The sequence below is a fragment of the Taurulus bubalis genome (assembly GCF_910589615.1).
Source record: "Taurulus bubalis genome assembly, chromosome: 16".
Lineage (NCBI taxonomy): Eukaryota > Metazoa > Chordata > Actinopteri > Perciformes > Cottidae > Taurulus > Taurulus bubalis.
Window position 1 is genome coordinate 23,547,268 of NC_136604.1, and position 16,092 is coordinate 23,563,359.

General features: G+C 47.6%; 1 protein-coding gene across 1 annotated transcript; it reads right to left on the bottom strand.

Moving 5' to 3' along the window:
• Nucleotides 1-283: 283 nt before the first annotated feature.
• On the bottom strand, nt 284-15,637 carry pogza (pogo transposable element derived with ZNF domain a; the record flags this gene model as incomplete). The annotated part of the gene is made up of 23 exons (XM_079231961.1): nt 284-638; nt 803-939; nt 1,711-2,214; nt 3,623-4,027; nt 4,252-4,423; nt 4,571-4,610; nt 4,697-4,812; nt 5,293-5,352; nt 5,822-5,962; nt 6,451-6,626; nt 6,805-6,864; nt 6,948-7,079; nt 7,316-7,462; nt 12,635-12,735; nt 12,893-13,038; nt 13,160-13,413; nt 13,494-13,658; nt 13,753-13,838; nt 13,963-14,139; nt 14,535-14,675; nt 14,786-14,837; nt 15,235-15,314; nt 15,469-15,637. The coding sequence occupies 23 exons, from the start codon at nt 15,635-15,637 to the stop codon at nt 284-286; spliced, it is 3,816 nt and encodes a 1,271-aa protein (XP_079088087.1).
• Between the last annotated feature and the right edge of the window lie 455 nt (nt 15,638-16,092).

A 16,092-nucleotide genomic window follows, 5' to 3' on the forward strand; every position in this document is an offset into this window, starting at 1 on the left:
ACATGTATTTACAGATCAAACAGGTCAAAGGTCATCAGAGTTGGTTGTTTGTAAACTTTAAATCAGAGATTCTTAATTTACATTCCTGCAGATTATTTAAACAAATAAAACAACGTGTCGTTTGTGTTTGATGTAAAAACACAGAAGAAAAAGAAGAAGAAGAAGAAGAAGAAGAAGAAGAAGAAGAAGAAGCCGTGAAGTGAGTCCTGATCACCAGCTGCTCCTCGGGGCCCTCTTCCTCCTCAGGGTCCTCCTCCTCCCCCATCACCTCTTTCTCGGAGGTCTACAACTCCTCAGGGTGCTCCTCCTCCTCCTCCTCCTCCTCCTCCTCCACCTCCTCAGGGTGCTCATCTTCCTCCACCTCCTCCTCAGGGTGCTCATCTTCCTCCACCTCCTCCTCAGGGTGCTCATCTTCCTCCACCTCCTCCTCCTCCTCAGGGTCATCCTCTTCTTTCACCTCCTTCTCCCCCATCACCAGCAGCAGCTCCATCTGTGGTTCTGGGTTGGAGGCGTCTGGCAGCTGGACCAGAGCCTTAGTCAGGGCGGCGACCATCCTCTCTTCCTCCCCTCGGCCCTCCTCCCCTCGGTCCTCCTCCCCTCGGTCCTCCCGCTGCATGTCACACACCGACGTGAACGACCTGAGGAGTCAACACGGAACCACAGAAGAAGTCACTTCAGATATATTGTGTAAAACTAAATAATATATATATCACACACACACACACACACACACACACACACACACACACACACACACACACACACACACACACACTCTCGATGTTCAGGAGGAGGCTCAGACCTGCGCAGGAGGTGCGTCTGCGTCTCAGAGTTCAGAGTGGAGGAAACTTCACTGAGCCAACAGGCCAGAGTCAGAGCCAGCTGATCCAGACCCAGATCTTCCAGACCCCCTTCAGAGACCAGCTGAGTCCACCGGGCCTGAGGGGGACGAGGAGAACCCATACGTCAAGACATAGACCAAGACCAGACAGGTGAGACACCCAGACAGGTGAGACAGGTGAGACAAGACACACCCAGACAGGTGAGACAGGCGGAGATAGACTTAGATAGACGGGACAGACGGCAGATGGAGATAGACGAGATAGACGAGATAGACGACAGACGGAGATAGGCGAGATAGACGGAGATAGGCGAGATAGACGGGGATAGACGAAGATAGGTGAGATAGGAGATAGACGACAGACGGAGATAGGCGAGATAGACAGAGATAGGCGAGATAGACAGAGATAGGCGAGATAGACGGAGATAGGCGAGATAGACAGAGATAGGCGAGATAGACAGAGATAGGCGAGATAGACAGAGATAGGCGAGATAGACGGAGATAGGCGAGATAGACAGGGATAGACGGCAGATGGACATAGACGGAGATAGACGACAGACGGAGATAGAGGGAGATGGATGAGATAGACGAGATAGACAGAGATAGGTGAGATAGGAGATAAGACGACAGACGGAGATAGACAGAGATGGATGAGATAGACGGAGATAGACGAGATAGGCGAGATATACGGGGATAGGCGAGATAGACGGCAGATGGAAATAGATGGAGATAGACGACAGACGGAGATAGAGGGAGATAGGTGAGACAGAGGGAGATAGGTGAGACAGAGGGAGATAGGTGAGACAGAGGGAGATAGGTGAGACAGAGGGAGATAGGTGAGACAGGCAGAGACAGGCCCAGACAGGTACCTGCAGGAAGTCTCTGAGCACCGGCGTCACACAGACGTGCAGCGGCTGCAGGCGGCAGCAGCAGCCTGGCGGGATGAAGGCGGCGCCGGTGGACAGAGCGGTCAAGCTGCTCTTGAAGTCCTCGGTCAGGTGACCCCGATAGACGTCCAGCAGCAACACAGTCTCGCTGGGACACCGGGAGACCACACGGGGGCGCCACACCTGGTTGATCCAGACCTGGAGGCGCTCCTGGTCCGAGAACCCTTCCGGTCGAGCCTCCAGCAGAACGTTGTCGGGGAACCCTTCGGGGCGGCGGGCCGCGGCCCCTCTGAAGAACAGCAGCGGCGGGAGGAACGTCCCGTCGGACAGAGCGGAGAGGACCACGTCGAACACGGGCCGGTCGTCAGGCGAGCCCGACAGCTGCAGGGCCGCCGGGTTCTGCTTGGAGAACCGGTCCGGGTCGATGAAGATGGAGAACTCGTCCATGGAGCCCACGCGATGAGCAGGAACTCCCCGGCTCTGGATCTGAAGGCCAGAAGCAAAAGTGTGTTCGTCACAATCTGACAATGATTTGGCTTTTTTGATTGTCATCTTTTTCCCCAACATTGGCAACATTTCTACAGGTACGAGTACTACAGGTACTACAGCTACTTGTACTAAAGATACTACAGCTACAGATACTAGTACTACAGATACTTGTACTACAGCTACTAGTGCTACAGATACTAGTGCTACAGATACTACAGATACTAGTGCTACAGATACTACAGATACTAGTGCTACAGATACTACAGATACTAGTGCTACAGATACTAGTGCTACAGATACTAGTACTACAGATACTAGTGCTACAGATACTAGTGCTACAGATACTACAGATACTAGTGCTACAGATACTAGTGCTACAGATACTAGTGCTACAGATACTAGTACTACAGATACTAGTGCTACAGATACTAGTGCTACAGATACTACAGATACTAGTGCTACAGATACTAGTGCTACAGATACTAGTGCTACAGATACTAGTACTACAGATACTAGTGCTACAGATACTAGTGCTACAGATACTAGTGCTACAGATACTAGTACTACAGATACTAGTACTACAGATACTAGTGCTACAGATACTACAGATACTAGTGCTACAGATACTAGTGCTACAGATACTAGTGCTACAGATACTAGTACTACAGATACTAGTGCTACAGATACTACAGATACTAGTGCTACAGATACTAGTGCTACAGATACTAGTACTACAGATACTAGTGCTACAGATACTACAGCTACTAGTGCTACAGACACAGATACTACAGCTACTAGTGCTACAGATACAGATACTACAGATACTAGTGCTACAGACACAGATACTACAGCTACTAGTGCTACAGACACAGATACTACAGCTACTAGTGCTACAGATACAGATACTACAGATACTAGTGCTACAGATACTACAGATACTAGTGCTACAGATACTACAGATACTAGTGCTACAGATACTAGTGCTACAGATACTACAGATACTACAGATACTAGTGCTACAGATACAGATACTACAGCTACTAGTGCTACAGATACAGATACTACAGATACTAGTGCTACAGATACTACAGATACTAGTGCTACAGATACTACAGATACTAGTGCTACAGATACTACAGATACTAGTGCTACAGATACTACAGATACTACAGATACTAGCGCTACAGATACTAGTGCTACAGATACTACAGATACTAGTGCTACAGATACTACAGATACTAGCGCTACAGATACTACAGATACTAGTGCTACAGATACTACAGATACTACAGATACTAGCGCTACAGATACTAGTGCTACAGATGCTACAGATACTAGTACTACAGAAACGTGTACTACAGGTACTAGTACTACAGTACTGGTGAACTCGGTGACGCCGGCTGACCTCTCTGACGAGCGAGCGGGCAAAGGAGCGGCTGCCGTCCCGGATGCTCTTGGGCAGTCTTCCTCGGCGCCGGTCCGGCTGCAGGCCCAGCTGGTGCCGGAGCAGGAAGTCCACGGTCCAGCTGTAGCAGTCCAGCAGCGGCGCCGGCTCGCCCACCGCGCTCCTGGCCGTCTGCAGCAGGACGGCTTCGCTCAGACGCAGCTGCTGCTCGTGCTGACTCAGCACCCACTCCGCCAGTTTCTCTGTCCTCCAGCCCCACTTCCTGTCCGGCAGCCGGCGCTCCTGCTGCCGGATCCAGGACCGCACCGTCAGGCGCGTCACCAGGAACCGGCGGCAGGCCTGAGGGAGGCCGTGGCACAGCGAGGAGAGGACCACCAGGAGCTGGGGCGCCGACAGAGCCGAGACCTGAGGAGGGGGAGTGGCACCAGAAGAGATGGTCTGAGATTATGATGAAACAATGTCTGAGATAATAATTTTAATAATCTCTGAGATTAAAGTCCAATATAAATATGAGATAATAACGTAAACAATCTCTGAGATTAAAGTTCAACATTTATGAGAAAGTAACTTTTGTCCCGTTGTCATTACAGTTTTGGGTTTTCAGCGACCCAAGATCAAAGTCTGCTCACCTGCCCAGGTGGGGGGCGGGGCCCCAGGAACTTGATGGTCATGGCGGGGGGGGAGGAGAGCGGGGGCGGAGAGGAGAGGTGTTTGACGGACAGCAGGAGGCCGGTCTGACCGCAGGGGAGCAGGTGGATGGGGATGAAGGCTCCGCCCACATGACCTGCAGGTGACGTCACACTGGAGGACGAGGAAACGAGTCCCGAGAGGCTTTTATTCTGAAGGGGCCGAGAGAGTGTGTGTGTGTGTGTCTGTGTATCTCTGTGTGTGTCAGTATCTGTGTATGTATCTCTGTGCGTGTGTGTGTCTGTGTGTGTTGATGCTCACCTGAGAGATGGTTGTTGGTTCTCTCCGTCAACACCGAGCTCTAAAACAACAAACATCTTCATGTTGGAGATCCTTTACTGCCGTAGAAGTACACACTGTGTGAGTGTGTGTTTCTGTGTGTGTTACCGTTGTGCGTCATCATGATGCACTGATGGTCAGGCCTCTCCGTCAGGTGATCGGCCATCTTGTCTCCTCCAAAGGTCGTAAACGTGCACGACACACACCTCAAGCTCTGAGGCAACCTGACACACACACACACACACACATTTGTTAAACATCTTTCAACATTATGATATATAATAAATATTTAATTAACAAATACTTAATTTGTCTGTTATAAATCTGTTATAATTTGATAATTACCTGTTAATAAACAGCTGTAAATCAATATCTATAAAACTGATGACAATGATAATAACATTTAATAATTATGGATGTTATTATCATCGTCATCAGTAAAACAGATTTCTTATTAAATGATGTTCATACACAGATGAACAGATTATCATTGATCTATTGATGTCCATCATGGTTCATGTGATTATAGATATAATATTAACACTGGGGCGGTATGGACAAAGCTTCATGTCACTGTGTTTTGTTACAGTATGAGTAAACAGATTCATTGAAAGGCAGCTGTTCTGTTCTCCGCTCAGCTGTTACTGCGATGCCGGTTTATGAAACGAACCGTATGGACATTTTAACTCATATTCTCTGGTTACCTGGACCCCGACCGGAACATGGTGAAGTACTGGGAGTTCTTCCTGCAGGCGGCATGGTTACTATGGAAACAGACGAGGTCGTCAACACTCAGGATGGATATGTAGAAATATATATAAATATACATAAATAAATAGAAAGAGAGAGGGCGGGGCCTACTTGATCATGTGGCTTTGTGGGCGGGGCCTACTTGATCATGTGGCTGTGTGGGCGGGGCCTACGTGATCATGTGGCTGTGTGGGCGGGGCCTACGTGATAATGTGGCTGTGTGGGCGGGGCCTACGTGATAATGTGGTTGTGTGGGCGGGGCCTACGTGATAATGTGGTTGTGTGGGCGGGGCCTACTTGATCATGAGGTTGTGTGGGCGGGGCCTACTTGATCATGTGGTTGTGTGGGCGGGGCCTAGTTGAACATGTGGTTGTGTGGGCGGGGCCTAGTTGAACATGTGGTTGTGTGGGCGGGGCCTAGTTGAACATGTGGTTGTGTGGGCGGGGCCTAGTTGAACATGTGGTTGTGTGGGCGGGGCCTACTTGATCATGTGGTTGGCGTAGGACGTGGAGCAGCAGGTGAGGAACCGGCACAGAGAACAGTGCACCAGAGACGGGAAGTGCGTCCCAAAGTCCTGGAAGGAGGACAGACACTCCACACAGCGCTGAGGGGGGTGAGAGACACTGAAACACAGAGAGAGAGAGGGTTCACACACATTTAGACCAATGGATCCATGACTTTAAACTAAATGTCCATTACAAACATTTAGTGAAGTCTGGGTGTAAGCAGTAAAAAGTGAGTAAATGTAGTATTTAAACTAACAATGAGAACACAAAGCATACAGTAAACCTTAAATGACACAAATGAATGAGACAATAGTTTGATTAAAAGAATAAACATTTATATAGATGCCTGTATGTATGCCTGCTGATATTTTGAGTCTTTCTTTTAAAAGCATATTCATTATTTCAAACTCAGCGTAAATGAACGTCATGAACACATGAATACAACACATTTACATGACTTTTAATAAACTTTGGGGATTTTTTTTTTTCTTCAAACCAGGTTCCTTTCATGTCAAACAGCTGGAACAGGAAGTTGGTTAGCTTGATGCTAATCTCTAGTCGATAATCTCTGGATGATAATCTCTGGATGATAATCTGGACGCTACCTCTCCTGACTGATGGCCGACAGCAGTGGTCCCAGACTCCTCACTGGTTTCCTCTTAGGAGCTTCCTGTCTGGGCGGCTTGACTTCCTGTCTGGGCGGCTTGACTTCCTGTCTGGGCGGCTTGACTTCCTGTCTGGGCGGCTTGACTTCCTGTCTGGGCGGCTTGACTTGGACCACCTGGAGCACAGAAGACGAGTAGAGAACCCATCATTACAATGATCACTACTATGAAAATTATCATTACTATCATCAGTAGTAGTAGTACTACTGTGTTTGGCGTATTTAAATAGTCTTAAACGAACAACTGTTCTGTGCTGCTGTTCCTTTAAGAACGAGGACTATTATGGGGTGTTACCGGCTTCAGGTCGTCTTCTGCCTCACGCGCTCCGACCTCAGAATACGTCCTCACGGTCACCTGCAGACAGAGAGGCTCAGATGTAGCGGGTTAATGTTGTTGTTGTTGTTGTTGTTGTTGTCGTCGTCGTCGTGGGAACCCACCTTGGTCCCAGGTCTGAGTCCGATGAGTTGTGGAGGTCTGATGTGAGTTCTGTGGTTCACTTCGTGTTCAAGACGCTCTCTGGTGCACAGGAACTGGAGACGACACTTTTCACAGGCGAACACGTGCTTCTTCTACACACACACACACACACACACACACACACACACACACACACACACACACACACACACACACACACACACACACTAAGTTATAGTAGAGTAGAATAGTAGTAAAGACGTCATCAACTAACCCAGTCTGAACTTCACTCTACGACAAGTACAGTATAGTACTAATAGAGTAGAGTACTAGCAATAGTAGTAGTAAAGTAGTAGTACTAGTAGAGTAGTAGTACTAGCAGTAGTACCTGGTGTCTGGTGAAGTGCTGCTGGTAGCAGGTGTTACTGCGCATCACTCTCAGACAGTATTGACAAAGAAGGTTTTTACTGTCGGAGTGAAACTGCTGAAAGTGAGACCAGACGTCTGAGTAGAAGGACGACCGGAAATTACACACCTGTAGAGACACACACATTAAACACACACACCTGTAGAGACACACACATCAAACACACACACCTGTAGAGACACACACATTAAACACACACACCTGTAGAGACACACACATCAAACACACACACCTGTAGAGACACACACATTAAACACACACACCTGTAGAGACACACACATCAAACACACACACCTGTAGAGACACACATATTAAACACACACACCTGTAGAGACACACACATCAAACACACACACCTGTAGAGACACACACATTAAACACACACACCTGTAGAGACACACACATTAAACACACACACCTGTAGAGACACACACATTAAACACACACACACCTGTAGAGACACACACATTAAACACACACACCTGTAGAGACACACACATCAAACACACACACCTGTAGAGACACACACATTAAACACACACACCTGTAGAGACACACACATCAAACACACACACCTGTAGAGACACACACATTAAACACACACACCTGTAGAGACACACACATCAAACACACACACCTGTAGAGACACACACATTAAACACACACACCTGTAGAGACACACACATTAAACACACACACCTGTAGAGACACACACATTAAACACACACACCTGTAGAGACACACACATTAAAAACACACACACCTGTAGAGACACACACATTAAACACACACACACCTGTAGAGACACACACATTAAAAACACACACACCTGTAGAGACACACACATTAAACACACACACACCTGTAGAGACACACACATTAAACACACACACACCTGTAGAGACACACACATTAAACACACACACCTGTAGAGACACACACATTAAACACACACACACCTGTAGAGACACACACATTAAACACACACACCTGTAGAGACACACACATTAAACACACACACCTGTAGAGACACACACATTAAACACACACACCTGTAGAGACACACACATTAAACACACACACCTGTAGAGACACACAGTAAACACACACACACACACACACACACACACACACACACACACACACCTGTAGAGACACACAGTAAACACACACACACACACACACACACCTGTAGAGACACAAAGTAAACACACACACACACACACACATAGAGACACACAGTAAACACACACACACACACCTATAGAGACACACAGTAAACACACACACACCTGTAGAGACACATAGTAAACACACACACACACACACCTATAGAGACACACAGTAAACACACACACACACACACCTGTAGAGAAACACAGTAAACACACACACACACACCTGTAGAGACACACAGTAAACACACACCTGTAGAGAAACACAGTAAACACACACACACACACACACACACACCTGTAGAGACACACAGTAAACACACACACACACACACCTGTAGAGACACAAAGTAAACACACACACACACACACACACATAGAGACACACAGTAAACACACACACACACACCTATAGAGACACACAGTAAACACACACACACCTGTAGAGACACATAGTAAACACACACACACACACACCTATAGAGACACACAGTAAACACACACACACACACCTGTAGAGAAACACAGTAAACACACACACACCTGTAGAGACACATAGTAAACACACACACACACACACCTATAGAGACACACAGTAAACACACACACACACACCTGTAGAGACACAAAGTAAACACACACACACACACACATAGAGACACACAGTAAACACACACACACACACACCTATAGAGACACATAGTAAACACACACACCTATAGAGACACACAGTAAACACACACCTGTAGAGACACACTCATTAAACACACACACACACACACCTGTAGAGAAACACAGTAAACACACACACACACACCTGTAGAGACACACAGTAAACACACACCTGTAGAGAAACACAGTAAACACACACACACACACACACCTGTAGAGAAACACAGTAAACACACACACCTATAGAGACACACAGTAAACACACACACACACACACACACCTGTAGAGACACACTCATTAAACACACACACACACACACACGTAGAGAAACACAGTAAACACACACACACACACACACACACACACCTGTAGAGACACACAGTAAACACACACACACACACACACCTGTAGAGAAACACAGTAAACACACACACACACACACACACACACACACACCTGTAGAGACACACAGTAAACACACACACACACACACACACACACCTGTAGAGAAACACAGTAAACACACACACACACACACCTGTAGAGAAACACAGTAAACACACACACACACACACACACCTGTAGAGACACACAGTAAACACACACACACACACACACACACACCTGTAGAGACACACAGTAAACACACACACACACACACACACCTGTAGAGACACACAGTAAACACACACACACACACCTGTAGAGACACACAGTAAACACACACACACACACACACACACACACACACCTGTAGAGACACACAGTAAACACACACCTGTAGAGACACACAGTAAACACACACACACACCTGTAGAGACACACAGTAAACACACACACACACACATAGAGACACACAGTAAACACACACACACACCTATAGAGACACACAGTAAACACACACACACCTGTAGAGACACACAGTAAACACACACACACACCTGTAGAGACACACAGTAAACACACACACCTATAGAGACACACAGTAAACACACACACACACACCTGTAGAGACACATAGTAAACACACACACACACACCTATAGAGACACACAGTAAACACACTCATTAAACACACACACACACACACACACTTGTAGAGACACACTCATTAAACACACACACACCTGTAGAGACACACACATTAAACACACACACACCTGTAGAGACACACACATTAAACACACACACCTGTAGAGACACACACATTAAACACACACACACCTGTAGAGACACACACATTAAACACACACACCTATAGAGACACACACATTAAACACACAGACACACCTGTAGAGACACACACATTAAACACACACACACACCTGTAGAGACACACACATTAAACACACACACACACCTGTAGAGACACACACATTAAACACACACACCTGTAGAGACACACACATTAAACACACACACACCTGTAGAGACACACACATTAAACACACACACACCTGTAGAGACACACACATTAAACACACACACCTGTAGAGACACACACATTAAACACACACACCTGTAGAGACACACAGTAAACACACACACACACACACACCTGTAGAGACACACAGTAAACACACACACACACACCTGTAGAGACACAAAGTAAACACACACACACACACACATAGAGACACACAGTAAACACACACACACACCTATAGAGACACACAGTAAACACACACACACCTGTAGAGACACATAGTAAACACACACACACACACATAGAGACACACAGTAAACACACACACACACCTGTAGAGAAACACAGTAAACACACACACACACACCTGTAGAGAAACACAGTAAACACACACACACACACACACACACACACACACACCTGTAGAGACACACAGTAAACACACACACACCTGTAGAGACACACAGTAAACACACACACACACACCTGTAGAGACACACAGTAAACACACACACACACACACACCTGTAGAGACACACAGTAAACACACACACACACCTGTAGAGACACACAGTAAACACACACACACCTGTAGAGACACACAGTAAACACACACACACCTGTAGAGACACACAGTAAACACACACACACACACCTGTAGAGACACACAGTAAACACACACACACACACACACACATAGAGACACACAGTAAACACACACACACACACACACACCTATAGAGACACACAGTAAACACACACACACACCTGTAGAGACACATAGTAAACACACACACACACACCTATAGAGACACACAGTAAACACACACACACACACACCTGTAGAGACACATAGTAAACACACACACACACACACCTATAGAGACACACAGTAAACACACTCATTAAACACACACACACCTGTAGAGACACACACATTAAACACACACACACACACACCTGTAGAGACACATAGTAAACACACACACACACACACACACCTGTAGAGACACATAGTAAACACACACACACACACACCTGTAGACACACAGTAAACACACACACACACACACCTGTAGAGACACACAGTAAACACACACACACACCTATAGACACACAGTAAACACACACACACACACACACACACACACACACACACACCTGTAGAGACACACTCATTAAACACACACACCTATAGAGACACACAGTAAACACACACACACACACACACCTGTAGAGACACACTCATTAAACACACACACCTGTAGAGACACACAGTAAACACACACACCTGTAGAGACACTCATTAAACACACACACACACACACACACACCTGTAGAGACACACTCATTAAACACACACACCTGTAGACACACAGGAAACACACACACACACCTGTAGAGACACACTCATTAAACACACACACCTGTAGAGACACACTCATTAAACACACACCTGTAGACACACAGTAAACACACACACACACACCTGTAGAGACACACTCATTAAACACACACACTTATAGAGACACACTCATTAAACACACACACACACCTGTAGAGACACACTCATTAAACACACACACCTGTAGAGACACACTCATTAAACACACACACCTATAGAGACACACAGTAAACACACACACACACCTGTAGAGACACACACAGTAAACACACACACACACACACCTATAGACACACTCATTAAACACACACCTGCAGAGACACACTCATTAAACACACACCTGCAGAGACACACTCATTAAACACACACCTGCAGAGACACACTCATTAAACACACACCTGCAGAGACACAGACACACACACCTCTAGAGACACAGTCATTAAACACACACACCTGCAGAGACACACTCATTAAACACACACACCTGCAGAGACACACTCATTAAACACACACACCTGCAGAGACACACTCATTAAACACACACACCTGCAGAGACACACTCATTAAACACACACACCTGCAGAGACACAGACACACACACCTGGCAGGCGTAGGGCATCTCTCCTGGTTTGTGGGTGATCTTCATGTGCAACAGGAAAGCTGCTTCATTGACAAACTCCAGCTCACAGATTTTACACTTCGCTGTTATGAACAAGAGAGACACACACACACACACACACACACACACACACACACACACACACACACACACACTTAAAACCAACTGGAGGAGAGCTAGTAATGTTAGCATTAACACATGTAGTTAATGTATACCCGTGTGTGTGTGTGTGTGTGCTACCTGTGGACTGGTACTGGCTGTGGACGGCCTCTATGTGACACTGCAGCTTGAATGGAGACAGGAAGTGACGGAAGCAGTGAGGACACTGAGTGTCCAGGAAGTCTCCGTCCTCCTGAGACACGTGTTCCTTCATGTGAGACATCAACCTGCGGGAGGATCACTGTTATGTGTGTGTGTGTGTGTGTGTGTGTGTGTGTGTGTGTGTGTGTGTGTGTGTGTGTGTGTGTGTATATATATATATATATACATATACTCCTAAGGACTCACTGGACGTTGTTCTGCAGGCTCTCGTCACAGTGGATGCAGCGGTACGGTCCCGTGAACCGGCGGTCCAGCAGGGCGGGGCGCTCCGACGGCTCGGCGTCGCGGCCGTAATAGAAGTCGTGCACCATGATCACCAGTTTCCCGTGGAGGGGCTCGGCCCGGTCCGGCTCGGGGCTGCCGGTGCAGGAGGGGTCCGGGCTGGGGACCTGGTCCGACAGGCGGTCTGACAGGTGGTCCTCAGGTGGCCCGCGGGTCCTCTGGAGCGGAGAGGACCTTCAGTAAGCATCCGGTGTACTTCTACCCTGAACTGTGTGTTCTGGACGCAGTGTGTACTCACGGCAGAGGGTCCCGGGACAGTCCTGGAGGTCTCAGGGTCTCCGGAGCTCCTCTTCTGGTCTCTGCTCCTCCTGGAGGGTTTCTTCTTCTTCTTCTTCTTCTTCAGGCTCTTCTTCAGGTTCTTCTTCAGGTTCTTCAGACTCTGAGCGATCGCAGAGCTGCACAGCTGGAGGAGGAAGACGAGGAGCAGGGGCGTTAGAGAAGGGGAGCGCTCAGGGGTGTGATGTCACGGCTGAAGGGGGTGTGGCCACAACACTTACACACATGAACCCTCTGAGCTCCGTGACGAGTCTGTACTGAGACCTGCAGACCAGACAGTCGGGAGGAGAGACGGGTCCCAGCTGACCTGAGACACAAGCATGTAGATGTCTTATTATCCATGCTTTGATTGTCCTTTCAAAATAAAGCTCCTCTCTGGAAACACGTCTTTAGAGCAGAATAAGTGACGACATGATATGATGAGGACAAACCTTTGAGCTGCAGTTTGAGAGGAGGTCTGTCGCCGCTGGGGGCCCGGGGCGGCTCGGGGGTCTGCGGGGACACCCGGGTCCACGGAGAGGTGAGGGTGAGGGTCCACGGAGAGGAGGACAGGGGGCTGGACTGGAAGACGCTCAGGACCTTCTGAGCTGCTTCACCTGAGACCACACCTGGACCACAGAGGGACAAGAGACGGCGTGAGGCCCGGACCTCCTCCTCCTGTAGACCGCTCGCCTGGCAGATGGGGGGCTCACCTGTGATGATGGGGGTGGGGGTCTCAGGAGCTAAGAGCTAGGAGCTAAGAGCTAGGAGCTAGGAGCTAAGAGTTAAGAGCTAGGAGCTAAGAGTTAAGAGCTAGGAGTTAAAAACTAGGAGGTAAGAGCTAAGAGCTATGCGCTAAGAGCTAGGAGTTAAGAGCTAGCAGTTAAGAAGTAGGAGGTAAGAGCTAAGAGCTAAGAACTAGGAGCTAGGAGCTAGGAGTTAAGAGCTAGAAGCTAAGAGCTAGGAGCTAAAAGCTAGGAGCTAGGTGCTAGGAGCTAGGCGCTAGGAGGTGTGGGGGTCTTACCTGTGATGATGGGGGTGGGGTCCGGGTCCGGCTCCACGGTGCAGGTGCTGGTTCTGACTGCAGGCTCGAGGAGCTGGACTCTCATGAACCCGCTGGCTGAACCTCTGGGATGGGCGCTCAGCTTCAGCTCTGCAGCGCCGCCTGCCGGACCAACAGGGGAATTAGCTTAGCTTAGCATAAAGGCATCGGTCAAGACAGCAGCTGCTCTTCCTCCTTTATTCACAACATTGTGTCTGATGGACGGAACTGACCTGGAGTCAGCTGGAGGCCGTTCAGCTTGAAGCCCAGAGGAGCACCTGAAGACTACACACACACACGCGCGCACACACACACACACGCACACACACACACACACACACGTCAAATAATCAACGCATTTCTGATAGCAAAAAATATGTATCTGCTTCTAAAAACTTCCACTTTTTTGAGACTTTCAACACACAGAGGTTTAACCGGTGCTGGGCTGTGATTGGCTGTTACAGGAAGGAGATCACCTGTCAGAGGGAGTTAAGAGCTAGGAGTTAGAAACTAGGAGTTAAGAGCTAGAAGTTAAGAGCTAGCAGCTAAGAGTTAGGAGGTAAGAGTTAGGAGGTAAGAGCTAGGAGCTAGAAGTTAAGAGCTAGAGCTAAGAGTTAGGAGCTAGGAGCTAAGCGCTAGGAGCTAAGAGCTGGGAGCTAAGATCTAGGAGCGTCATCCTTACCTTCAGGCTGCAGCTGTGGACTGGGTGGACTGGGACGGTCCTGACTGGTGACTCCATTTCGTCCTCGGCAGCATCCAGAGCTGCAGAGACACAAAAAGGAGGAACATCTGAGCAGCTGTTTATCAATAATAACAACAATCAGCATTTTGTGCATTTCAGTTTTTTTATTCTTTTTTTTAAATCCAGGTTTGCAAAAAATTGAGAACCCGCTTACGAGTATGTGAAAATATATACCTTCATCACATCCTCCCTCCTCCTGCTCCTCTTCATCTCCCTCCTCATCCTGCTCCTCTTCGTCTCTCTCTTCCTCCTCTTCTTCGTCTCTCTTCTCCTGCTCCTCTTCGTCGCAGAACATTAGCAGGTCGGCTCCGCCTGCTGCACTCTGCACCTCCATCACCTCCATCACCTGTTCATATGGTTCCAGCCACTCCGTTATGTACACACACACACACACACATAAATACACACACACACACACACACACACACACACACACATAAATACACATAAATACACACACACACACACACACACACACACATAAATACACATAAATACACACACACACACACACACACACACACACACACACACACACACACACACACACACACTAGGGCTGCAACAACGAATCGATAAAATAGATAAAAATCGATTATCAAAAGTGTTGGCAACGAATTTCATTATCGATTCGTTGTGTCGCGCGATTATTACGCCGGGCAATAAGTCGCGGAGAAGAAAAAAAAGAGAGGAGCAGAGCAACTGGCCGGCCAGCGTTTCTGAGATTGGAGTGAGACACGAGAAAAGCTGAGGTTGTGATCTTCTCAAAAATAGAACATCTTTGACGAGTCGAGTCTT